This window comes from Xenopus tropicalis, chromosome 3, assembly GCF_000004195.4.
Source record: "Xenopus tropicalis strain Nigerian chromosome 3, UCB_Xtro_10.0, whole genome shotgun sequence".
NCBI lineage: Eukaryota > Metazoa > Chordata > Amphibia > Anura > Pipidae > Xenopus > Xenopus tropicalis.
In genome coordinates, this window is record NC_030679.2 from 53,789,371 (window position 1) to 53,815,780 (window position 26,410).

General features: G+C 37.9%; 1 protein-coding gene across 1 annotated transcript; it reads left to right on the forward strand.

The window, feature by feature from the left end:
- The first annotated feature begins 10,945 nt into the window (after positions 1 to 10,945).
- alx1 (ALX homeobox 1) lies at positions 10,946 to 23,945 on the forward strand. The gene is made up of 4 exons (XM_002931623.5): positions 10,946 to 11,339; positions 14,635 to 14,939; positions 22,015 to 22,143; positions 23,516 to 23,945. Exons 1-4 carry the CDS (start codon positions 11,114 to 11,116, stop codon positions 23,834 to 23,836), a joined length of 981 nt encoding a protein of 326 aa, XP_002931669.1. The 5' UTR covers positions 10,946 to 11,113; the 3' UTR covers positions 23,837 to 23,945.
- The last annotated feature ends 2,465 nt before the right edge of the window (positions 23,946 to 26,410 follow it).

Here is a 26,410-nt window from a genome sequence, read left to right on the forward strand (position 1 = left end):
TCAGATACATATGATAATGAAAACACAATAAAATATACAGGTATTGGGCCTTTTATCCAGAATGCTTGGGACCAAAGGCTTTCCAGATAAGATGTCTTGAAAATTATTTAAACATTAAATAAACCCAATAGAATTTTTTACCTCAAATAAAGGTTAATTACATCTTAGCTGGGGTTAATTACAAGGTCATGTTTTATTATTACAGAGAAATAACATAATTTTAACATATACAATTATTTTGCTTAAAATTCTTATGTTTAACCACTATTCACAAGGGCAATTGTTGCTATTATACAAAATCTATTAACTGTAGTTTATTAATAATATAAATAGTATAATTATATTCTATCATTGTTTTTGAGATATAAATGGTTGCTTAGTGTGTTAACCTGATCTAATATTTAATTTTTGCAAACTATTTAGCCATGCTGTCTGTCAGTTTTCCAAATTGCTGACTCATTCCATGATCAGCCAATAGCAGCAGCGGAAATCTGTCAGTGACTCACAGCATGAGTGTGTATGTAGCAGCTGCAAAGCAAAAAAAAAGTTAGGTTGAGCAACTCACAAATAATAGACTTTTTGTGAAACAGGTTTATTAAACATCCACTTTAATGAAGTGGATTGTAACAGATCCCTTTTAATAAAATAAAAATAAAATCTTCACATAGAAATTAACATATTGTTATAGATTTATAATAGCACAGTATATGATATATAGACTCAAACTAACTTTTCCTTGCATGCATCTAATAAAGGAGCTGTAACAGAGTGGTTAAACATGACAGCCAAGTACATGTATAAAGGTTGGGTACATCTCACCCAATCCAACTGCATCATTTGTACTGCATGTATTCCCACCATTCGCCAGCACCGTCACATTTTTCTAAAACAAATAGCAGCTTTCATCTGGCAGCATTTCCTCTCTGACACATAAACATGTTTCTCCAGAATGTTCTCCAGCAATGCCATCTCTTCATTGGCTGCTAGACTGGAGAGTGTTTAGATATCTGATGTGAGAAGTAAGCTTGCCCAGTAGCCAACAGCCAAAGTAAATTCCTAAGGGAGGCGGCCGAGTGGGTTAGAGAAGGAGAAGGAATCCGAAGTGATTAAGGGGATGCTGCAGCCTTACTATTAACCTTTGATCGCCCAGAGTGGCAGGTATTTAAACATTTTAAAGAGGCTGTTCACTGATTACATTTATTTGTGGGGGCTTACAAGGCCTTTAAGGCAACATAATTTATGGTCGATGCTGCCATCTGATTTTACTTACCTTTTGGACTCCAGTGTAGGTATATTCATAATGTTGGTACTCACCATTGTCATACAATAAAGAAGAAATATACAATGCATTGGGAAGCAGGTTTTGAGTTCAAACACCCTGATTATCTAAGTGGTTTGTGGGCACCTTACTTACAGAGGCAAGTTGGGTACAGAATGTTTATATCAGTCATCCTATCCTAGAGTAAAATCATTTCCAGGTTATAGTTAGAGAGGTGGGTAATGAATCAAAACACACCCCAAGCTCCTGCCTTTTAGGTAGCAGGTCTCTGGTACAATATGTGCCCAGATTGTATCAATGGGTTCAGTTTGGGACATGGGGCTGCCTAGCTAGAGCAGGGGATAAACCCCATGTTTATTACTTTAAAGCAAACAGCTCAAAGTTCCTGAAATTGCTGTTCACATTTAAGAACAGTTAAATTAATAATCCCAGTTGACACTTTGTTGGTTATAAACCACCTAATGAAGGGTGGGGGCGCTTGCAATGAAGTTAACAGCACATGATTTACTCCCTTTTAGCTGAGCCAATAAGCAGTTCCTTATTTTCAAAAGGTTATTTTACCTTCGTAAAAAAAAAAAAATCCACAAAGATGTTTTTATCAGCTAATGTGTTTCTGTCATATCAACACATAATAATTATAATATATATATAATAATTATTTTTGCCATTGGGTTTTAAATATGTACTTGCAAAGCAGTGCGTAGAAATACATTGTAAGTACCCATAGGTAATAATTTAAAATGAATCCTATTTAAAAGGGATTAATTATTGTCATTTTATTTTGCCCTCACACAAACAGGAACAGATATATGAGAGTTGGCATTAATAACTGTAATAATGAAAAATAATGGAAATATGGGATTTTTTTTTGCGCTTATCTGTTATCTACTATATATATCTAATATATATCCCGTTCTTGAATGGCTGCCTCCATGGCTACACAGCAGCTAGTTTATATAAACTATAGCAGGGTTTCTAAAGCAAACACACCAGTTTTACCAGTGCAGGGCAGCAGTACATTATATTTCCGTTACTTGAACACACTTTCATTTTTTGATGTTAATTTCTATATGAAAATATCAATCAATTCCTGAAGAAAATAAATGCTAGTTTTTATTATCATGTTTCTACTTTTTCCAATGGAAAAGTTATAATTATAAGCCTCATTAGTACTGGAATTTATAAGGAAAGTACCTGCAAAGCATTATGAATGAAAGCAGTGCATTGTGTTTGCCAAAAATGGCTAATAATAGTCACCTCCTATTGCATTTGTAATAAAGCAATTTTTTTTGACATGCCTTTATTTTTGGTGTTGTTTTTGCTTAAAAGATAGGGTTGTAAGCTTAGTGAATAGAGTGATAATATCCTATTGTAATATATCCCTTTAATAATAATATTTAATTAACAGTAAAAGTTCATAGGGTTTATTTCCTATTGCCCAAGGTAACAAGTACAGGGCAGTAAGGACTGCAAGGTTTTGCCCAGTAGGCAACAAACTACATCTTGTGCTGGATGAAAAATCCAGTGCACAGCAAAGCATTGACAACTGAAAGATAGCCCAGTACTTAGCGGGTTCTATAGGCATACGGTATATTGAGGTCTATTCTATACATTGTGGCTCCTGGCATTCACTATCCTGCCAGTCTGAATTACATAAAAACTAGGGTGGATTAAGAGGAATACCCACAAGCCTCCTTATTCCAGTCCCTTCTGAACTCAGGAGAGCCATCCACTGGGGCAAAGTACAAAAACACTTCCCCTTTTATTGCTTTGCATGGTGCCCCAGGCTTAGTAATTGCACCTAATAACTTAATTCTAACTGCTAAACAAGTGGTGATTTTTACCTGTATTTATTGAATCTGGCTCATAATCCCTAATTTTTGTTATCCCATGAAATCCAAGGGGCAGAATTGTATTTGAATGAAAATGCAGCAAACTATCATTGCACGACATCACATATCTATAGTATATAGAGTTAAGTGTCTGTGGACAGTGGTATAATTGTATTACTATTCCATTTTTTACTATGTTTACTATGTTTTTTTTTCTTTTAATAATCATGTTAAAGGGGTAGTTCACCTTCAGGTTAACTTTTAGGGGCACATTTACTAACCCACGAACGGGTCGAAATGAGTCCGATTGCGTTTTTTTCGTAATGATCGGTATTTTGCGATTTTTTCTTATTTTTTGCGATTTTTTCGGCTTCTTTACGAATTTTTCGTTACCAATACAATTTTTGCGTAAAAACGCGAGTTTTTCGTAGCCATTACGAAAGTTGCGTAAAAAGTTGCGCTTTTTGCGTAGCGTTAAAACTTACGCGAAAAGTTGCACCTTTTTCGTAGCGTTAAAACTTAAATGGTGCAAAGTTTCGCGTAAGTTTTAATGCTACGAAAAAAGCGCAACTTTTTGCGCAAGTTTTAACGCTACGAAAAATCGCCAGATTTTACGCAACTTTCGTAATGGCTACGAAAAACTCGCGTTTTTACGCAAAAATCGTATTGGTAACGAAAAATTCGTAAAGAAGCCGAAAAAATCGCAACAAATACGAAAAAGTCGCAAAATGTTCGTTTTCAAGTCGGAACTTTTCCAATTCGGGTCGGATTCGTGGGTTAGTAAATCAGCCCCTTAGTATTTTTAGAATGGCCTAGCAACTTTTCAACTGGTTTTAATTTTTTACTTGTTATGGTTTTTTAATTATTTGCCTTTCTTACCTGACTCTTTCCAGCTTTCAAAAAGGGGATCACTATTGTTATTGTTACTTTTTATGCCTTATATTTCTATTTAGGCCCTCTGATATTCATATTCCTTTCTCTCTTCCAAACCACTGCCTGGTTACTAAGTTACATTATACACTAGTAACAAGATTGTCACTGAAATTCCAATCTGGAGAGCTGCTAAACAAAAACTAAATAAATCAAAAGTGTGAATAATAAAGAATGAAGACCAACTGCAGATTGTCACAGTATGACTGCATCATACTAAAAGTGTATTTCATTATTTTAATTATAATGTACTGGAAGTACCCATCATTTTAAACTGCAGGGCAGATATTGCTTAGCATTAGCACTTCTGTTAAAAAAAAAAACACAGGCCAATAAAATGATTTCCTTGTAAATCTTTCAATATTTCCTTAATTTTAAGATTAGAAACATTACAGTCTCTATATAGGGAAATATTAACCTTTAATTAAGGTTCATAATAAATTACAATTCTGTGGTAAGTGTCACAGCTCTTTAGTATATGGGACCAATACTGGGGGATAAAGGGAGGGTAGAAGAGTGTAATCTACAGAAGGCAATAGTAACTAACACATAGCAGTTCCACACAGAAAACTTATATTGGGTGCACATTAAATATTCAAAAACATCATATCATTCCATACCAAACAGCAGAGGTGTTATTTCAGTGTTCCACTGACCTATGGTTTCTCCCTTGTGCCACATGCTTTGTGTTAGTTACTACTGGTTTGTATATATAGAACCTATAGCAGTACCCACACTGCTTGACAGCTATAGTCCATAATTATGGTCAAAGATAGAAAGTTAAATGAATAAAGGAAGATAAAGGGCACAAGAGTGTGAATGAGATAGGTGTGGGTGAGGAAAGGGAAGGGACTACAGCTAGAAACAATAGGTGGCAGGAAAGGAAATTGATGGAGTGAGAGAAGAAGCTCTAGTAAAGAAAGTGATTGAGGGAGCAGAGAGGGTGACAGAAGAGACAGGGTAGTAGGGGAGATAATGCGGACATATGTTTTCACTGCACTATTAGTTTATAAATATATTTGCAGGAATGTGGTGACATGTAATATTCTTGTTATTTAAAGCTCCTGTCTCAATAAACATTAGCAGCACACACTCATATAAACACAGGGAAACCTCCAGATTAAATATCACATCAGTCAGCAGAGCTGAGCCTCTGTGTATGAGCCAGACTGAGTGCTGGGGGGCAGACATGGGATCCCCTCAGATTCAGTGTGTCACCCTGATATATGGGGGCAATTCTTCTCCATGTGTTTCCTTTTCTCCTTTTTTACAGTTCCTGAGAGCTACTAAATACATTCTCCAAAAACCCTAATTGCTGTTGCTGTGATACAGTATTCTTGGGAAAGGAAGCAGACAGGAATATAAACAGTAAAGTGATTTGAGAAGCTGTGCCTTCTCTTGTAGCTACATGTCACTTGTTAGCATTTGTCATATAAGAGCTGAGTGACACACAGGGACAGTGTATCTCTGTTATAGAACTAGAGACAATTATATCCAACACAATGTAACAGGGCATTTGTGTCTTAGAAAGAGGAAACCAGTTAACCTGTTCCAAAGGGAATCCATAATGTATTTGCTCATGTTAAATATAAAAAGAAAAAATGAAATATGAGCATTGAAACCTCAATCCTATAAATGCAAAGAGCTAATGGACCAGCTATTCACCAAGACTCCCTACAAAGTAGGGGCTAAATAATGAGAGTAAAAGTTCAGGGCAGAAGAGCTTGCAATCCATAAATAAGTTCTTGTAAACTTTGTTTTTATTGGTTTTTCACATGTTTCGTTGGTGCATTTATTTCACATGTTACATATATATCATTTTGTTTATCATAAACAAAAGTGTGACGTTTATCATAAATAAGTTCTATGACTTGTGATTGGCTCTTTATTGCATTTACATACATATACCTGCCAGCAGGTCTCCTATTAACAATTAAATGTACTGTTTGACAAGTCAGTAACTGCCTGCTACTTACTATAAAGATTTTGCACCCCAGTTGGTACTGAACTGCCCATGCAACTCCCAGAATTCTGTCAAGCACTGGCTCCTGTAGTTTGGCAACAGCTCAAGGCAAGGTGGCAGCAGCAGAGGGTTCTGTGGGGCAAACTGCCATCAAATGCCCATTAACCTGTGGAGCAATACCACATTCCTAAGCCTAAACCAGTCTTCTCTGAGCCATGGCTGCTGGATTTCTCTATCTTCCAATATTAATATTTAGATGGAAAGATTAAATGTGTTGTTTTCATAAGAGATGAATTTTACTCCAAAAAAACACAGTGGATGAAACTGTAGCTGCAGTTTGGTTAACCACTCAAATCCCTGTCTGCTCACTGACATCTCCTTTAGGAAAGTGTGACGTTCGCTTTTGCTTAGAATCGAAAATTGTATCTATTTTTTCTATGCGAATATAGAAATGCTATTGATCTTATATCCTGTGCTTGGCAGTCACTGAAAATATCTATGGGCTATAAACCCAGTTCATCCACCATCCGAAGACATTATAGACCACATATCGGGATTAGTTAAGTATTTAAAAGCAACAAGGATTTCTTATGTTTTTGTCTTGTTACATCTTCACACATTTGCTTATGTAATAACAGTATGCAATGATTGTATCGATTAAACTGGAATCTTCATATATTCTTATTGATAAGAAATAAGTAGATTAATATAGTTGCATACAAGCTTGTCAGAGCGCACCCTCCGTGTATATTACCTGCTGTCCTCTTATAACTATAGGCAATTATTTTAAGAAATCGTCTGTTTCAAAAGAGCCAAACCTTTCAGATTAAAAAACCAATATTAAAAACCAATATTATAACAATATCAATCAAAAGAGTAGCTGGTTTGTACATTTTATCTACATCAGATTTTGTACATTTATTTGGGTTGGGTATTTTTCAAAAATAAAAGGGTAAAACCATTTCTAAAAAATATACATAAATTAAGGGATGTTATTATATTCGTCAACATTAACCTTTCCGTATATTAAAATAACGAATACAACTACACACATGTATTTAGTTATTTAAACGTATTTTCTGCAGAAATATACATATATATCTAGATGTATTGTTTGAAATACAAATAATTGCTTCCAATTTACTAAGTTTTCTCAGCAAATTTTAGCAAAAAAATTATTTGGATTCATTTTTAAATTACAATTAACAAATAGTCGACTATAAGAATACCTGTAAAAAGAATAGCACAACTCTATCAACAAGGTACAGGATCACAGGATATATCAATATAACGCTGCGACTGCGAAATACAAATGAAAGGATCGTTATTCTGCCGATCTCCTGTAACGAGACAAAGAGATGTGAGAGTTTTACGTTTAAAAATCAGTATTGTTTGTTTCCAAGTTCATGACAAGCTTGTTAGGAATAAGAGAAAAAATGTAGCGTATATAGTAAATATTTGCGTATTTCGGCGCTACTGACCAGTTACCTCAGCTAAGTTTGTGATGTTCCTCTATTATCTCCTCCTCTTTATCTGTATTTAATACGGATATATTTTACTACAATAAAAAGGATTCCACCGAAATTTTACGGTAAAACTGCCAAAACACACGTTTTAGAAAAAAAATTCTGAATAACTTTCTGTTCAACTTGCGACGCCTTTAAAGCCGGCGGTACATTTGTTATACTTAAGTGATTATAACAGGAGGATGGACAATGTTGATAGATATGCCTGATATTCGTCCTCACACAGTGTTACTATGAATTAATATACAACGCGTCAACAAAAACATTCCTGACATAGATAGCTAGATGGATAGAGAGAGGGAGATGATAAATAGATGGATGATAAAGACAAATATATTAAATAAAGATAATATGTGGAAGAATATGTAGAAAGACATTGATATACAGACAGTCTGTAAAAGTATGTGAGCCAGCTGAATTCTGCACAAGAATATATATATGTGCAATTTCATCAACCTGGTTGTTACCACGAATTGCAAGCACTTGGGGAAACAAACAACCCCCCCTCCATCATGTGTGTATTATTTCTATTTTCCCCACTGTACCACTGATATAATAAAGGTGTCCCAGAAACCCGAAGAGTTACTGTGTGTGGCGGTATGAAATCTACCTGCAGGTGAGTATACAGTAAGTAGGGTGAATCCCCCATTGGCAGCCCTTTCTCCTGTACAATAGGATTCCAGGGACGGGGACCATCAATTTCCAGGTGGAAACATTTCGGATCCAGGGGCGCAGTGAGACCGAATGAAAGATCCCAGGATGCCCAGCCAAGGATGCTTGAGAGAAGTGGAGCTGTTTGTGAAGCACATGGAGCCCTGCAGGCTGCCATTCTTAATTCAGCAAACCCACTTCCCACACCACCAACAAAGAGCTATTGCGGAGATATTGAGTCCGAGTTGTCACTACAGTGTGTAACAGCAGTGCTGCCATAATGCTCACAAAGGGCCAAACCACTCGCTCACTCGGGTTAGACCTTCTGTCTCTCTGTGGGCGAAGATTGTCATCTATTTATCTGCATTTTAGTCGGCTGACACCGTTCCATATCTATTATCCATCTCTCTATCCCCATTAGTCAGTCGGTCTATCTGTCTATCATCTATCTATCTATCTATCTATCATCTATCTATCTATCTATCTATCTATCTATCATCATCTATCTATCTATCTATCTATCATCTATCTATCTATCTATCTATCTAATATCTATCTATCTAATATCTATCTATCTATCATCTATCTATCATCTATTTATCCCTGTTATGTGCCTGTGAATGTGTAGAAATGAAGGCAGCAGAAATCTCTAAGCAGTTTTTCACTTACCAGCATTTTCCCCAGAATAGTCTTATTTGTACAACATCTATAGCTCCTGATCGATCTCTTTGTCTGTTAATATAGCTATCTCACATGTGAAAGACTATCTATGACTATGTAATGAGTAAGTGGAAATAGCAAGTCAGGGAATGTACTAATCCTGCCATTGGAAAAGTAAAAAGTAGGTGGCTGTAATTAAAATCTGGTGAATGGAGCTTTCAGCTAGCACAAGGTCACACTGTCAGTAATCGCTTTAGTGTATGGTGCCCCTTGGCAAATAACACTTATTGAAGTTAGCGATCGCCGTGGAAGTATAGGGACATGGACATCTAAATAGCCAGTCTATACAGCTGCATCTCCTAAACCTAACGGATAAATGCGCCGCGTTTAGTCGCTTAAAACTTATTCCAAATTCTAGGCAATGGGAAGGCCAATGTCCCCGACGCACTGTGAGTCGTTGTGTGTAAGTGACCCCAGGACCAGCCCCCCTAAAGCCCCCACGCAGGCCTCTATGGCCCGGGCTACAGTGGCTGTCATGGCGCTACGCTATTTATACAGTGGCTGTCATGGCGCTACGCTATTTATACTGGCACTCACAAGCCAGTCTGACATGTCTATACAGGGGGCTTTATACAAACTGCACTCTCTGGGCAAATGTCACAAGGTGCCCTCCCTCCTACTAGTAAGGGGAAGGCAGTGACCGGTATAGGAATAAGGATGCTGGGAGATAACAAAGTGGTACCCATTATAGCCAACAGAAATATTCATCAACCGACACACACGTTATTACCCTCAGCTGCATATATGTTTCTAAGAAATGAAAATATGATATTCTCCAGCTATGCTCCAGTCAGTCAGTGCAAGGCTCAGGGGCTGAGAGGATGAGATGATGGGGGAGCTGTGGGTAAGTGCTGGGCAACAGAACCAAACCAGCCTTAATCAGCCTCTACTCCCTGGAGCCCCGAATGGAAATCCCCACTAACTCTACTAATGGACTCAGAGATTATGGCGATAAGAGAGGGATCAAGTCAGTAAACACTCACTTGTAGAGCAATTAATCTCTAACTACTTAGGCAAATCATCCCGACTTAGAACCAATCGTTGCATTGATTCGTCTGATTTTTTAAAATGTAAATATCTGTAAATTTGTATAAACAATATATAATATCCTATTGGGGATATTAATTGGAGACTTATTAACCAATAAACTCCTCTATTATTACTATAAAATATATACAGTAGAATTAGGGTTATTTCGTGCCCGTGGTTAATTCTGATGGGTTTGTCGCAATTCCATTTGTTGAATTTGTATCTTTCTATAGTTGCATTTTGTATCTTCCGTTAATTGTATGTCAGAGAACACGTGACTCCCCAGGGGGGTCCCCATGTGGCACACATGCCCCCTAACAAACCAGCTAACGGGAATAAAGCTTTCCTTACCGCCGTGCCCATCCCAAGCCCCCTGTGCCCGCTGCCAGCGGTGCAGGAGAAATGGCAGTGATTTCCCATATGACTTTCTCTAAATATGTTTCAAATCCTGTTACCAAACAAACGCCTTATTGTTTGCGATCGATTCAAAGCGATTCCCTGTGACCCTTTAAATGGATTTGATGCCCCTGAACCTTACTAATCCCCAGCACTTTATTTAACTGCCCCTTGGAGGAATTCACTTCTTTTTCACACTTATATATTAGAATATCAAATAATCGAACCAGCAATAGAAATGCAAGTGAAAAATTAAACCAATTTTTCACCACGTTAAATAGGTAGCACTGAATGGCGAGTCTATTAAAGTAAAAATATCGAATTTAAAATGTAAATGTTTTTAAACCTGAGAAAAGGGAAAGTGAACAGGGAAATATGGGCGTCCAATGAGCCCCTCCCCCTCCAGCAGAGTCGGATCATTTGTACTACACACGCAGCACCTCTAGTCGCTATAGCAATAAGAATGTTTCCTTTTGCAGAATACCTTTTTTCCTACTTCATGTTTTTTTCTGCGTGCCTGAGGGAAGCAGCTCTCCTGAATCATCCCCTTGTTTGGATTTGGGGGGGTGTGGGGCGGAGCCAGAAGGCTGCTTCCATATTCATTAGTGATGGGAGGCTGCTTGGGGGGGTCCTGCTGAGTCCTATAGTATAAGAGCACCCTCTGGTCCCCCCTTACAGACAAGTACAAATTATCAGGCTCAGCGGCACAAGCAGCCCCCCAGTCTGTCCCTGCCTGCGCTCCCAGACTTTGCCTCTGTAGGATTGAACAGGCGGCCGCTAATTCATTATGGAATTTCTCACTGAGAAGTTTGCTCTAAAGAACCAGCCAAGCAAAGCCAGCGATTTCTACATGGGGGCAGCGGGCACACTGGAGCATGTTATGGACTCCATGGACACTGATTCGTTTTACAATAAGAGCCCAGCAGGCAAGTGTGTGCAGGCCTTCAGTGCCATCCAGAGGGCTGAGCACCATGTCAGAATGGAGCGGGCATCCCCCTGCCAGGACACAAACGGTAAGCCTCCCAGAGATCTTCTTTTCCAGCCTGATCAACATCTGGCCCATAGGTCTATTCTACATCCCAGAGGCCTGTGCCCTTGGGCCAACCCAATGCATTTCTACATTTACTAAAGGTTGGACTGTTAGCCCCCAAACCCTCATGCTAAAACCCTTGGGCTGGAAATATCTATCTACTGTATGCCTAGATATATTACAAGGATCGGCCTTACCTATTATTAACTAGTTACTATGGGAGATTCTAGCTCCCAGTCCTCCAAAAGCCATATGTAAAAGAATATTAATTTAATTTATCTATCATCTATCTATCTATCATCTATCTATCTATCATCTATCTATCTATCTATCTGTCCATCTATCTAATCATCTATCATTATGTGTAACGGGTGGCTTTATTTCAATCTTCCGAACGTGATAAAAATGTTCGCAGAATTCTCAGCTGTTTCCCTACACAAAGTAGTTACTATGGGATATTCTAGCTTCTAGCCCTCCAAAAGCCGTATGTAAAAGAAAATTCATTTATTCTATGTCTATTATTTATCTATCATCTATCTATCTATCTATTTATCTATCTATCTATCTATCTATCTATCTATCTATCTATCATCATCTAGCTTTCAAAATATTCGCAGAGTTCACCGCTGTTTCCCTACACAAAGTGCAGAACATTAGTAGGAATAAGGCATTCCTGTTGCAGGTCAATAAATTCAGGACTTTGGGGCTCCAACAACGTCTTAACAATATTAAGTACTGCGCTGCAGTGGTGTCAGAATCGTTGCTTTGGAAAACTACAAGTCCCAGAATACCCAGCAAGGCTGAAGTTAGATACCACTGAAACCCTACTCATCACCAGGGGGCTTATCGCCCAGGGCATAAAGCCTGTGTCTTAGATCGGACAGTATTGCACAGGCTCCTAAACCAATATACAATACTGTCTGTGTGCAACTACATAAACGCCAGTACAGTGCGCCGATCTGAGCCTTAAGCTGGCCATACACGTGGCGATCTCACGATGTTTCGTACGACCGTCGGTCGCACGAAACATCGTCAGATCCGCCACACACCATTCAGGGCTGAATCGGCAGGTAAGGAGGTAGAAACAATAGGATTTCTACCTCCTTCTGCCGATTCAGCTCTGAAGGGAGAATTTTGGTCAGGTGCCTTCTATGGCGCCCGATCAAAATTTTCTAACTTGGCCGATCGGCGAGCCGACCGATTTCAGCAGCTTCCTGCGATATCGGTCGGCTCGCTGACATGCCATACACGCACCGATTATCGTACGAAACGAGGTTTCGTACGATAATATCGGTGCGTGTATGGCCACCTTTTAACTTTTGAAACTGCCTGGCACTTTGATATGGGTCGCCCTGAATGCAGTGGGGAAAGTGTCCTACCCAGAGCTGCTGTGCGTACATATGGACCTACTTATTAACAGGGATTCAAACTATTACTTACGCCCAATAAAAAAAATCATTGCCTGCTAGGCAGCTGATACTGTTAACCTCTCCTCTCCTGCCCCAGATTAATGGAGCTGGTACCAAATGCCCATAAAAAAACTGTGTGACACATGACTACACGCATATTTTTGTACAGGATATTTGTGTTCTGTAACTCAGTCTAAAAATATTTTTTTTATTTATGCATATTACTTCGCCATTCTTATTGGGCCTTTATAAAACACAGCTAGTGCAGCAATTTATTATTTAATATAAAATACTGCAAGCTGCATAGTGGATTTTTCTAAATCAAGAACTGCTACATGGGCATTTACTAATAACACTGCTAAATGGGTATTTCCTACCCATAAAACGCTTACTTATAAACGCTCCTACTTGGGCCTTAATACACAAAGCACTGTTAAGAAATGTACTAATAGAATACTGTAAATTAAAAATTGACCAATAACACATTATTGACTGGGAAATTACTACTAAAACATAAACAACATGGCATTTGCTAACCGGACACGGCTAACTCTGCTGTTTATAATACAGACACTACTAACATGTTCTTTACTAATAAAAAACAGCATACACTACCAGTGTTTTCTTTATTAATAATTTCATGTAACTTTGCCATTTTCAGTATATTCTAATATTCACTAGTTAAGATACACACATATTCCAGCAGCACTCCGATATAGTGAATAAAGGTGATTTTTTTTTGTGCCACAAATCAGGCAACGTTTCGGGCTCTACCAGCCCTCTGTCAAGCCTTTGTCAATACATATGCTTTACATGTTCTTACAACATTTTATTTATTAAACCATTGTAACTGGGCATTTAGGAATATAACACTGCGAATTTGGCCTTTTTACCTAAACAGAACGTGAGTCCGTACTCATAATAAATCAGCTGTAACTTGGCCTTCACAAATACTTCCTGACGAAGGGAGGGTGTATCCCCCCCGAAACATTGATCAAGGTGTTTACAATAAATGGGGTAAGCTCCCCGACTGCATATCTTTGTGTACAAAAACAGCTTCACAAATACTTGGCCTTTACTCTCTAAAGGGCCTATATAAAGCATCTATTTGTTCATGGCCTTTATATTGCTAAGTCACATAATGTTACCTGGGACTTTCACAAGTAAAACCATGTCTGCAGGGACTTTGCTACTTAAAGCTAATACCCAATACTAATATAAAAAAACAGATGCCAGTATGCTATCCTGAATATAATAAATCAATGCATGCTATCCTGAATATAATAAATCAATGCATTGAGTCTGCAAACTTTTGTTTTTGATAAAGGAATCTGTGCCAAGGGCCAGCAGGGCACTGCCTGTAGAACCAGTACAGAACAAGGGTAACCCTGCAGATGGCTTTATGCTCGGGCGAGTAGCAGTGGCACTTAAGTAGTTTCCCTAGAGTATTACAATATTCTTAGCGTCTCTGCGCAGCTTTTTGCTTCTCCTGTGCTGCCAGTAAGTGAGGATACTAAATGCCAGTCAGACTGTCCGTGGCACCCCGCATAGGAACGAAAATAGACACAACGTAAGCCGATGGCGCAAAGGCTGTCTAGTTCCTATAGATCATTTGCAGGTGCAAAAAGTCATCGTTTCTATCAGTGCAGGAAAACTTAAAAAGGTAAAGGAGCTGCGCACACAGTGTTTGGGCACCATTATAAGTAAGGGCAGTGCGGCTGGAGGGTAACTGAAGGCTGGCATGGCTCTTAGTTTGGTGGCTCCAACAAGGAACCGTGGAACAGAAGTGTACATATACAGAAGTGTACATATACTATATATATTCCTATATATCTCTGTGTATCTAACGGCTTCTTCCTCTCCCCCCAGCGAGCTACGGCCTGGCCAAGGTGGAAGGGCAGGCGGTACACACCGAGCTAGGGAGGCCCATGGAAACCTGCTGCAGCCTGGCGGTCTCCCCGGGGAAGGCAATGGCGGACAAAGTGGATCTGGACGAGCTGGGGGATAAATGTGACAGCAACGTGTCCAGCAGCAAGAAGAGGAGGCACCGCACCACATTCACCAGCCTGCAGCTGGAGGAGCTAGAGAAGGTGTTCCAGAAGACCCATTACCCCGATGTGTATGTCAGGGAGCAGCTGGCACTGAGAACCGAGCTCACCGAGGCCAGAGTGCAGGTGGGTTTGTACAGTTACCGCAATAATATTATACAATAGCGTCACTTTCTGCTCCAACTGGGAGCCCCACTGGGGTTATAACCCGTTCCATGTCTGTCCACTAAGTTGTATGCGCTGTCATGTCATAACAGATACACTCTCTCCACTATTTCATACATACATTCTCAGTTTGGCTGATCGTAAACTGATTCCGAATTGGCTGTTCTCTCATATTGCGCACCGTTTTTGCGCCATTAATTGACTGCTGAACCATTTAGCACTGAGCCGGTTATAAGCCGCTGGCTACACTTCCAACCTCAAGCTTGAAGCTCTGATTTGAACTCTATTTGTAATATTTCATTTTCTTCTGCCACAGCTCCCTTACTTGTATCAATATGAGTGGCGCAGGCAGGGCAGTCAGTGCGCTCAGTTCCGCCCGATTAATCTCCCAAATCTCCCAAAGCTCAGTGGGATACAAAAGATTTTTTTTTATTGAAAAAATTCCAATGTTTCCAGCACAATCAGTGCTCTTCCTCAGGGCAAACCCTGGTCTGCTGGTTTGCCTTGAGGAAGAGCACTGGTTGTGCTGGAAACGTTGGGATTTTCAATAAAAACACTTTTTCTTTTGTATCTCTGTGTGTGCGGCACTCTTTATATACATAAGCTTAGTGATCAAATCACTTTTAAAGATCATTTCCATTCTGTGCAATATTAACAGTGAATATGTCCAGTGAATTGGGTGTTATTATGTTATTATACTACAGCTGATATAAACACAGAACTGGAACAAGCAGTGATTTTTTATTGAAGATGCAGATCAAATGAGGAGTCACTAAAATTTTATAAAAGGAATGCAGCTATGTTATTAGAATACATCAGGAAAATATAAAGCTATAAAAAGATTCATCAGTGAATCAGCAGGTATTTTTTCATTTTTAAGAAATAATAAAATAACCTTTACATTTGTTAAAATTCTGGTCTTTAGTGAACTAAACATCAAATATTTTTTGTAAACGTATTTACTTAATTTTTTCCTTTTTAAAATGGAAAATGGGATGAGAATTATGGTTTATATCATCTTAAAAATGATAGTGGATTCATTACTTGCACCTCCTTTAGCAGAATCTGCCAGCTATACCAGGCACCAAACTTGTTAATTGGCCCTTTAATGTTGCATTATTGCACTAAAAACTTATACGTACATTAGAGATAAAATTAAGCAAAAGCATTACTAAATTTTATAGTTTATTTTTAATCAGCCATATTTATTAGTGTGATAGACACTGAAACTGAAATGGTATGCACAAAATGGTATTTTGTTGGCATTAGGTTTATGTTGTTTTGCATGCATAGTGTACATTTAATCTTATGTGCAAGTAGTTCTATTCAAGTATATGTGTCTGTATAAACTTATACAGTATCTATTTCTAATCAAACGTGCAACTAAAATACTGCACTATTGGCATTTTTATATCTGCCTTTTTCATTTGACCAAGTGAATGTGGAGGCCGAGCCTGCTCTTGTAGCTGTCTTTTACCTGCTAATATGCTGTGTAGCCAATAGAATCTATGGCATTAACTGTCATGTAACTGACTGCCAGCGCCATCGTTTCCACTTCTTTATTTACATAACACCAACATATTCAGCCACACCTCATGTTGTCCAGGCACACAGGCTAGTAGGGAAAGATTTAACATACCGGTACATACACTTCATCTGTTTACAGAGGATCTTTTTGTTCCTCAGACCATGGTGAACATTTGTTAATAAACCAGAGGTTCCTAAACTGTAGGGCAGACCCCTATAGTAGAACATTAAAATTGTGGATAAGCTGGGCAAGTCTGAAGCCCATTTGGGCCTATGTGTGTAGGAAGGGCAGGCTGATCCAGGTACTGTACAGGGGAATCCAAATGCAAAACAGTCACTTTGCATTAGAACAAGAAAACAAGTTAAATGTAACGAATGCTTTTCAGAAGGAGGCACGCTTATAGAGCCTTCTGATTGGATGCCCAGTGAGGTGTCTCATTGGCTAATTGCCAATGTCATGTGACCAGTTTCTGACTGGCCTTGCTTATGAATGACTTGTTTAATGCAACCACACAAACAGCCAGGGTTTGATGTTAAGTGATGGAAGACACTGAAGGCTGCAAGGTAATGTCTTCCTAAAATCCTTTCCCCTTCAGTCAGACACACAGTATACACGTGCCTACCAAAATACTTTTCCATTGGTGTTAGTGACCATCCTGTATCAAGTGCAGAGAGGCGTTCAGCATAGAGTGTATTCATATAAGGCTGTGGTTCTTTAAGACAAGGTAAAGATAATGCTGCAGGGAAGTTACTGTGAGACTTGTACCAAGAGCAGAGAATCCCACATGTGGAATGGATTTCTATATCCCATAGACTGATGATGTAGTATGTTTTCATATTATACTGTAGATCCTAGAATCTTTCAGTCATGTAAAAGGAATGTCTTTGTGCAAAACACTGGCAAATATAAAATAAGGAAAAGCAATGGGCACATCTAATGAGGGCAAAAGGATCTGGAGGTCAAAGGACTTGTGCAGGTGAATATGATTGGGGTGCTCTGTGCAGGTTGTAAGTAAATTCATTATTCTTGGGGCAACTGTTTGTTGCTTTGTGGTGTATAGCAGTGCTGCCTAACTTTGTCTGCATGTTAGCCAAAATATCCCAGATACTAATAACACTAAAAAGATGATGATGTCATGTTAAGAACTCTGTGTGGAGCCAATGGAACATGCCAGGGGCAATGATAATCTGGCTCTGGTCTGTGGGACAACAATGCTATAGCATTCACCTATTTACAAACCTTATTTCTCAAAAAAATACATATATTTGTATGTATTTTACAACACTCAGTAAACCTGGCCCAAACAGTTTCCATAACAGCAGGCATTTCTTGCAAGGACTAGGTTGGTTTAACTGCTGAACTGCCTGTTCAATCTGCGATATATAGTTGCCTGCATACAGAGAAGGAAAGCTGAATTCAATTTATTTCACTAGTTGCTTTCCCTGCTTCCCATCAGAGTGGTAATTGGCACCCATTTAAAGGAGCTTGTCAAGTACTTTGGGTTTCCCTATGAAAGAGTCTCATTACTAAATTCTCCTAACAATGCTTTTTGGGAGCCCTGGGGAGACCACAGGAAATATATATTTTTTCCACTCACAGACATATTGAAGACCTAAACCAAGCTCACATTTTCCTTTCTTTTATTTCTAGACATATATTTCAGCAGTGTGACATTTATTGTCTCTTGGTAGCAGTAAATCGATTTACCAACCTGTCTGAAGGCAGGAATAAATCTTTTTAGAAACCTGTTTGCTCTCCCGTTGGATTCATGTTGAACTAAGTACTGGCCAAGATGGGAACTGCTCTGTATGACCTTTTTTTTTGCATTTTCTCCGTCATTAATGAGCAATTTCAAAACAAATAAAAATTGCACAGTTAAAAAAAATGTCATTTTAAGCATATTTCCATTATAATTTAATTAAACCTTTTGATTAAAGTTGTTTGTAAATGTTATTGTTAATAAAAGCAGTGCCTGTCTTTCCATTTTAATGTTCTGCGTGGCTTTTCCTGACTGTTGAGAAATGTAGCAAGGGTAAGCTTACCCCCATTGAAATTTACTGTTCAGAGGTCTCTGAATTACAGTAGATGAGAACTGGAGTCTTGGCTGAAGGAGTGCTTGATTCTGCGATATAGTTTCAGGATTCCAGAGAGGCTGCTTTCAAGAGCAATTACCTTTACAAAAAACTTTACAACTGCTAAAATCTTTTTAATGCAATCAGTGACTCTCCTGGTAGGTCATTTAGCCGACTGAGCTCTGGTGTGATTTTGCCTTTGCTGATTTAAGAAGACAGATATAAAGGAGGCCATCATCCCTGTCCACTTGTGTAGGGGGTGATAGACTGACCAGGCTGCATGGGTCTGTACGTGCATAAAGCTGTCTGGCAGGCTGTCTTATGGGCAGTTAAAGGAACAGTAACACCAAAAAATGTATATATTTTAAAGAAATTAAACTATAATGTACTGCTGCCCTGCACTGGTAAAAGTTTTGTGTTTGCTTCAGAAACACTACTAGAGTTTATATAAACCCTGGTGTGTAGCCATGGGGGCAGCCATTCAAAAGAAGAAAAGGCACAGGTTATATAGCAGCTAACAGATAAACCCTGTAGAATACAATGGTGTCTTATCTGTTATCTGCTATGTAACCTGTGCCTTTTCTCCTTTTTTCCAGCTTCAATGGCTGCCCCCACGGCTACACAGCAGCTTATTTATATAAACTATAGTAGTGTTCCTGAAGCAAACACCCCAGTTTTACCAGTGCAGAGCCACAGTACATTATATTTCAATTACTTTAAAACACTTTCATTTTTTGGTGTTACTGTTCCTTTAAATCAATGCAGTTGGGTGGGCTATGTGTTGGGTATATTGTAGAATATCAGACCATCTGTCCAGCTTGAGGCATGGAGGCTTAGACCTGACACAGGTGTCTTGTTCTTGCTTTATTTACCTGAGGGTTACATCTGTTTCTAGTCATAATGGTTGTCTGGGTGCATGTGTGGCATATGTCCAGTATGAATGAAAACATAACTGCTAAATTGCAGGTAGAAATGGCAGTGGTGGGGAATTTTACTTGCAGATATACTGGTGCTAGGGAAGTATTACTTCCATTATACTCAACTTCTGTGTGGAAAGTCTAGCTGAGGATGGTGGGAGCTGTAGTTCATCTGGAGAAGTGTGCTCTTGAGCTGGATTAAAAAATGTATTGATGGTCATAAATGTTACTGAAGGGAAGCCTTTCAATGTGTAAATAATTATTGGACATGTATTTTCTAGCTTTCTGCCAGTAACTGGTGCCTTGTATATTCGTGCATCTAAAAATGAAAAATCAAGGCAGGTTTCATCTATAGTCTTTTAATATTTTTAAGCACTGCTGTTGCAGAAATATTTGCAAAGCTTGTGTTTCATGTAACAGGAAATTGCGGGATGGAAAGTGAAGTAGATAATGCCCCTAAAGCCTCTTTTTATATCCTTCAAAGCCTGTATGCCCCAGGAGTTAAGCACCCCCTCTCATGCAACAGCAGAAAAACAATGTGTTCAAGTACAACTTACTTACTATAGTATATCTCTTAGGCACAGTGCCAGATGAACATTAACAACTTTAAAAGTAATTAATATTATTGCCATATATTTATATACAATTGTGTACATGATATAGGTATTAATAGACCTTATGTTGTATAATATAAGAATATTAGAAGTTTCCAAAAGTTCTGTGTAAACTCCAGAACTAAATCTTAACCAGTAATGCCAAATTTTAGTTGAAAGATGATTTTGTTGGTAGGCTGAAATCTGAATATGCAAATAAAGGTTGGAATAGTGATTGGTATTCCTTTGTGGTTTGTTGCTATCCACGCAAGTGTCAGGAAATAAACTTTCAATGAAATGCTGCTGGCAATGCTCATTTTGATTTTTGGTATGTGTATGCTGATTGACCAATATCTATGTACCATGAAAATTGGTCAGTTTGTCAATCAGTGTTTTTAAATGTAATTTAACAATGCACCAGAAAGAAGCAGATAAGGAAGAGAGGCCAAGCTCTTGGCTGTAACAAACACTGCTGGATTTATATGTGCTGCTGTCCTAGGCACAGCCCTCTATCCCACTAATACTAATCTGTATTTCTCCTTTTTATTTATATATTAGATATTATCTCTTGAAACAGATTAAATGGGAAAATATTCCTCCTCATGTGGCAGACTATATTTTTCTTTAAAACTGAAAACTAAAGACCAAGCAAATAGGTTCTTAAATGCTGTAAGGCAATGGTTGGAATTTTAGTACGAGTCTAGGTGGAATCTCAAACTCTGTGACCCAACGTACTATGCTTCCATCCAGTTTACTTTTTGTATATAATAGCCATGATAATGACGATGAACACGCTTAGCCTCTCCTACAGGCTTGTGGATTCAAAAAACATGTTGTGGATTAAGTATAATATTCATCATAATCATTCAACTTCAAAAGAAAGGCAAATATTTAGAAAAAGCATATATCAAAGAAAGAAAGAATTTTTGAATTTTTAGTTGATTGTTTTTCTCTGTTAATTTGGGACTGATTTTTTATTTCTGAAAATGGCAGCAATTAAAAAGGAAATAAACCTCAAAAGACAGCTTATTATATAAGAAATGTTCTTCTGTGGTTAATAAAGGATAAAGCCCTTTTGATTACTCATTCTGAAATACAGTGCAAATAAAAGTTACGCACAGGCCTCTTGTCAGACATTGTCCAAGCACTCTTCACTTTAGTGATGTAGGAGTTTGAGATAAAGTGGCAGCAAACCCAACTGGCTGGAAAAGGACAGTGTGACATATGTAGACAACGGAGGGCTACTGTATGTATTTGCATGGAGCACACCAATAAGTTAACATCAACTTATCACAGTAGATTACAGTTTCACTTGTATGTAGGAATCATTTAAAGGGAAGGTCCATCTTATTAATTAATTGAAGGCTTTGCTGGGGCAAAGATTGATGTATATTCTATATAAAGTTCTGCAGAATATGTTGGTGCCATGTAAATAAATAAGAATTCAAATAGTAATTTACTTTTAGTACAATGTAAACATATAAATAAAACTACAGATGTTTTTGGAGGCTGGTGGGGCAGTTGAGTCTTGGGAGTTCAAGGCTACTATAAGAATATTATTTGGTAAGATGGGTTGTTGTCTCATAGGCATGAGTTGGACTAGGTGGTTTCATGACCTGACAGTAGCCCTGGGCTCAAGGTGCTCTTAACAGCATTCTCATTTTTCAAACAGTCCAGGTAATCAATCCAGACTGAGTCATTATAAATTGGGCCGTCATTAGTAAGCCAGTTAAACAAAACTTAAATATACAGTAGATATGGCCCTTTACTCTTTATACATGTTTAGCTGAATGTGAAAATGTTAATACAAGCTTTATATTAGAATGTTTTGCACATGGAAGAGATATGGTTGATCTCCCTGTAAGGTTTAATTTGCTGTATATTTCAGATTCCATCTTGATAACATTCTCTTACTTTTCTCGTCAGGTCTGGTTCCAAAATCGCAGAGCCAAGTGGAGAAAGAGAGAACGTTATGGGCAGATACAGCAAGCTAAGAGTCATTTCGCTGCTACGTACGATATATCTGTGTTACCAAGGGCAGACAGTTATCCACAGGTAAACAGTGACAATTTAAGATTCAGGCTTATTTTTCTTTAATTTGTATGGTATGGGAACCCTTGTTTGAAAACTCAGAAAGCTCTGAAATACAGGAAGGGGATCTCCCCTAAAGCCCATTATAAGTATATTTTTTAAAGCTAATTTTAATTTTTTCTGTAATTCTAGAACAGTACCTTGTACTTGATGGTAAATAAGCTGTATAAATCCATTTTGGTGGCAAAACAATCCTATTGGGTTTATTTAATATTTACATGTTGTTCAGTAGACTTAATCACATAATTAGTTCAATAAAACAGATAATCTTGAAAAGTAAATGAACAGTGGAGACAGAAGAATGAATCTGCTCATAGGGCCAGGAACTCTTTGCAAGAGAGTCCTGTACTTTAATCTTTCTGTAAGCAGGACAGGGCTCCCCAGTGCTTTGCATTACTTCTCCATGGCTATTTTATGCTTATTTCTATTTTCTTTCATTCTTTCTTCATTCCTGTTCTTTTATTCATTTCTGCTTTATGGATTGCCACTGCCAAGCTATATTATTCTTGTATTAAGCCACCTCCTCATTCTATTATCAGCATTTCTGCTCACCAGAGTCAACCATATATTTTTGCATACTGTTGGGTGAAGATGATGAAAACAAACCAAGAAAATGCCTGATAGAAGTAAACGAAATCACAGGAACCAAAATGATGATTTAATGTTTGCATTTGAAGCCCTTTGCAATTAGATCATATATTTTGGGAGAGTTTTGGTGAGCTTTTGCCTACAGTGGGAAAGGATTTCTTGCAATAACTTTCCCCCAGCCAGTACATCTGGTTTCGTTTCTCTGACCATTTAAATATCTTTCCTTCATTTCCCCCTTTAAATACAGGGCAAACTTTTCCTATGCTTCAAAGACTTTATGGTGAATGTGTTACATGTTTTCTTTGTCTCTTTCTTGCTCCTTTTTTATTTGCTTTGACAAATCACTTTTGTCATTAATGTCTAAATTTAGCATTGCATTAAGAAATGGAATATCTATAGTAAGTTCCTTAATCTGTCCCACGAAAAAGTGTATTCTGGGATTTTAAGCCATGCTAGCTGTTGTATCATTTGTGCTTGTGTGTATATCTTACAGTTGTCATTATTTACACATGCAAAACTATTATTAAGTATTATTTTGTGCAGCCTTTTTGCAGTTGTAAGCAGATAGAATGTACTGTGAGTTGTGTATGTATCAGTATTGGTTTTCAAGTGATAACTAAATACAGCCAGTAAGATCCTGAAAGGGTCCAATATCATGACATCTTATGTTGCTACCTGTAAAATGCAATACACTCATAAAAGCAGGATAATTAGTTAATGTATTTTTGTTTTTACTTCTTCCTTTCAGATTCAGAACAACTTGTGGGCAGGAAATCCAAGTGGAGGATCAGTTGTGACCTCTTGCATGTTACCCCGAGAACCCTCTGCTTGTATGACACCATACTCCCACTCTACCAGGACCGACTCTCCATACACGAGTTTTACAAATCATCAGAACCAATTTAGCCACGTGCCCCTAAATAACTTCTTCACTGAATCCTTATTATCAGGCTCTGCAAACGGACATTCTTTTGAAGCGAAACCAGAGTTTGAAAGGAGATCATCCAGTATTGCAGTATTGCGAATGAAAGCCAAAGAGCACACAGCAAACATATCATGGGCTATGTAAATTAAACTGTATTTTTTATTTTGTTATAAAAGCTTCTAATACACTTTATTTTTTTGTATTTAAACATTTTTATAAACCTGTGTCTGAAATGTTTTGTTTATTAAAAGTTTGTAAAGACTTTGTAAAAAATAAATAAATGTATTAAGCACTAAAATGCTGAGGTCTAAATACAGTATATATGTTCATTAATTTCAATTATTTTTATTATTTTTTGTTTTTCAAGGCAATGAAAATCAATTTACAGGGGAACTCCCCGTGTTTTTTGCACAATGAAAAAAATGCCGTTCTAAACAACTTTTAAATATGCATTAATCATACATTTTTAGTGTTTTTAGAGTTAGTGTACTTACTATTGAAATCAGTTTAGCAGATGAATAACAGACTTGTATAGAAGCATGTAACATATTGTGTGACTCAAGCTGGCTTCTGATACATTGTTTCAACAATCGACCAGCAGGGATGCATAATTACTGCTTTCAGATTTAGTTACATATAAAATAACTTCAATGCCATTGATCATTTTTATTAAAGTTTGTTGGAAAGTTGCTTAAAAAAAAAAAAAACCATTACTGGAGCTCTCTCTCTAATCCTGATCATTTATTTGAAAATGTATCTTTACACAGGTATGGAATCCCTTATTCAGAAACCCATTATTCAGACAACTCAGAATTACAGGAAGGCCATTTTCCTTAGTAGGACACACAGAATTGTCAAGAAAGTCAATGTAACACTGTGGTATTATGGTTCTATTCACTGAACTCAGCAAATGTTCCCCAAACAATGAAACCACTATTCTACATTCCAATTCAATCATTCCATTTTATGACACATTTAAATGTGGGAAGCTTTGGTTGGACTGCGAATGTATTGCAGCGCACCCAGAAGGGGTTTACTACTAATCTGCTAAAACACCATTTTGTGGGTGTGCAGCCACATTCAAGCTCAACTTCAACATGTGAAATGCCAAGTGTAGGCTGGAGTGGTGTAAAGCTTCCTGAATGAGGCAGAAAGAGTTGTGTCAAATGGGCATTCCCTCTCATACCCTTTTGGAGCAGAAGCCCACCTTGGCATGCTCAGGGCAAAGTCCAGCTGCTCCACACCAGTGTCAGGTGCAAGTGATATATGTATTGTGCACTGATGGATGCAATTAGTGGCCACAGTGCTTCTGCCTGGCTTAGTAAATGAGCCCCAAAATGTATAATTTAATAGCTTTATGCATATGAAGCGCCAATTAACATTCCCTTTTATAGTTGTTATTTTTTTGTATGCCTCTTGGCACATGTGCCAAGCTTTCTCTATTATGTGCTTTCATGTTCCGCATAATGCCTTGATATTCTCTTATTGCTATAAGAAATAGCTGTTGTGGTTGGCGGTTTACTTTTTTTTGTTTGATTATAAAACACTGTCTAGAGGAATTACACAGAAAATAACCTCTCCTCCTTAACTAAGTGCAGAGTGCAATTTATGTCACATGGAATTTCCTTGCAGCGTAACAAGAAAGTGCAGTGGAAGCCGAAGAAGGCAAACGCATACACTAGAGGCAATAAACATACTGAAATAGTTCAAGTTAAAAAAGAAACCCAGTTAACAGCGTTCTATTAGACTCCCGAGACATACAAAAAAGTCATTGGAAATGCTGCAAATATTTTACAACCCCAAGATTAATAGGAAAAATACGTTCTTTGAGTGTATAGAATAGCCACAGTCACATCAATCAATAAAATATTAATTCTGTATTTATGAGTGAATAAGTTGCAACTCATTAGCAGCCCCTGTACTCTGCAAAAAGTATATAGTTAATAAAACACATATCTTCTGCTTAAACATGGCAATGACGTCAGAATAGATCTGCATAAAGAGCAGCAAATTGTTGTAAAACAGTTCTGAAAATGTTACCACAGAAGGGCTTAAAATGTCAAAACTGTCCTAAATCATCTTCCATGGAAAAAAAAAGAAAAATCTGTTGCATCTGGAGAATTGCTCTACGCACTGATTTACTTCTCCTCCCTTCTCCCCTGTCACATTCCAGCCTTCTTGGGATGAGTGAAAAAGCAGTGAGAAAGGAACCTTCCTGAAAGCAAATCAGTTGCGGAGTTCATAAAGGCAAAGGATCATTTATAATGAAGATGCCTGACTTGTGATCCCTCTCTTTCCTCTTCTCATGGCGCACACAATAGGAGACCAAAGCAGAATCAGTACATACACATAGTAGTATAAATGTTCTATGACACAAAAGGCAGAGAATGAATCAGAAGAAGCTTGCAACATCAAGTTGTCCTCCATTCCTACAACTGTACTTATAAGTGGAAAATATTTGTCTTTTTAGTGCAACCAACTGGAATCCCACAGATGCAAGTGGAACAGCAGGGTTATCACAAAACAGTGATAAATTCACCAGTCTTTAAGCAATACATCATCTTGTCTCTTTTCAACAATAAATCACCTCTCCTATGATAAAGTGCTGGATGATGAGAGAAATAGTTCTTATATCTTATCCCTTGAAGTAGCTCTATGATGTGATTATGGAACAAGCAGCATACTGCGCTAAGACATCTCATTTGGTCATAAAGAATA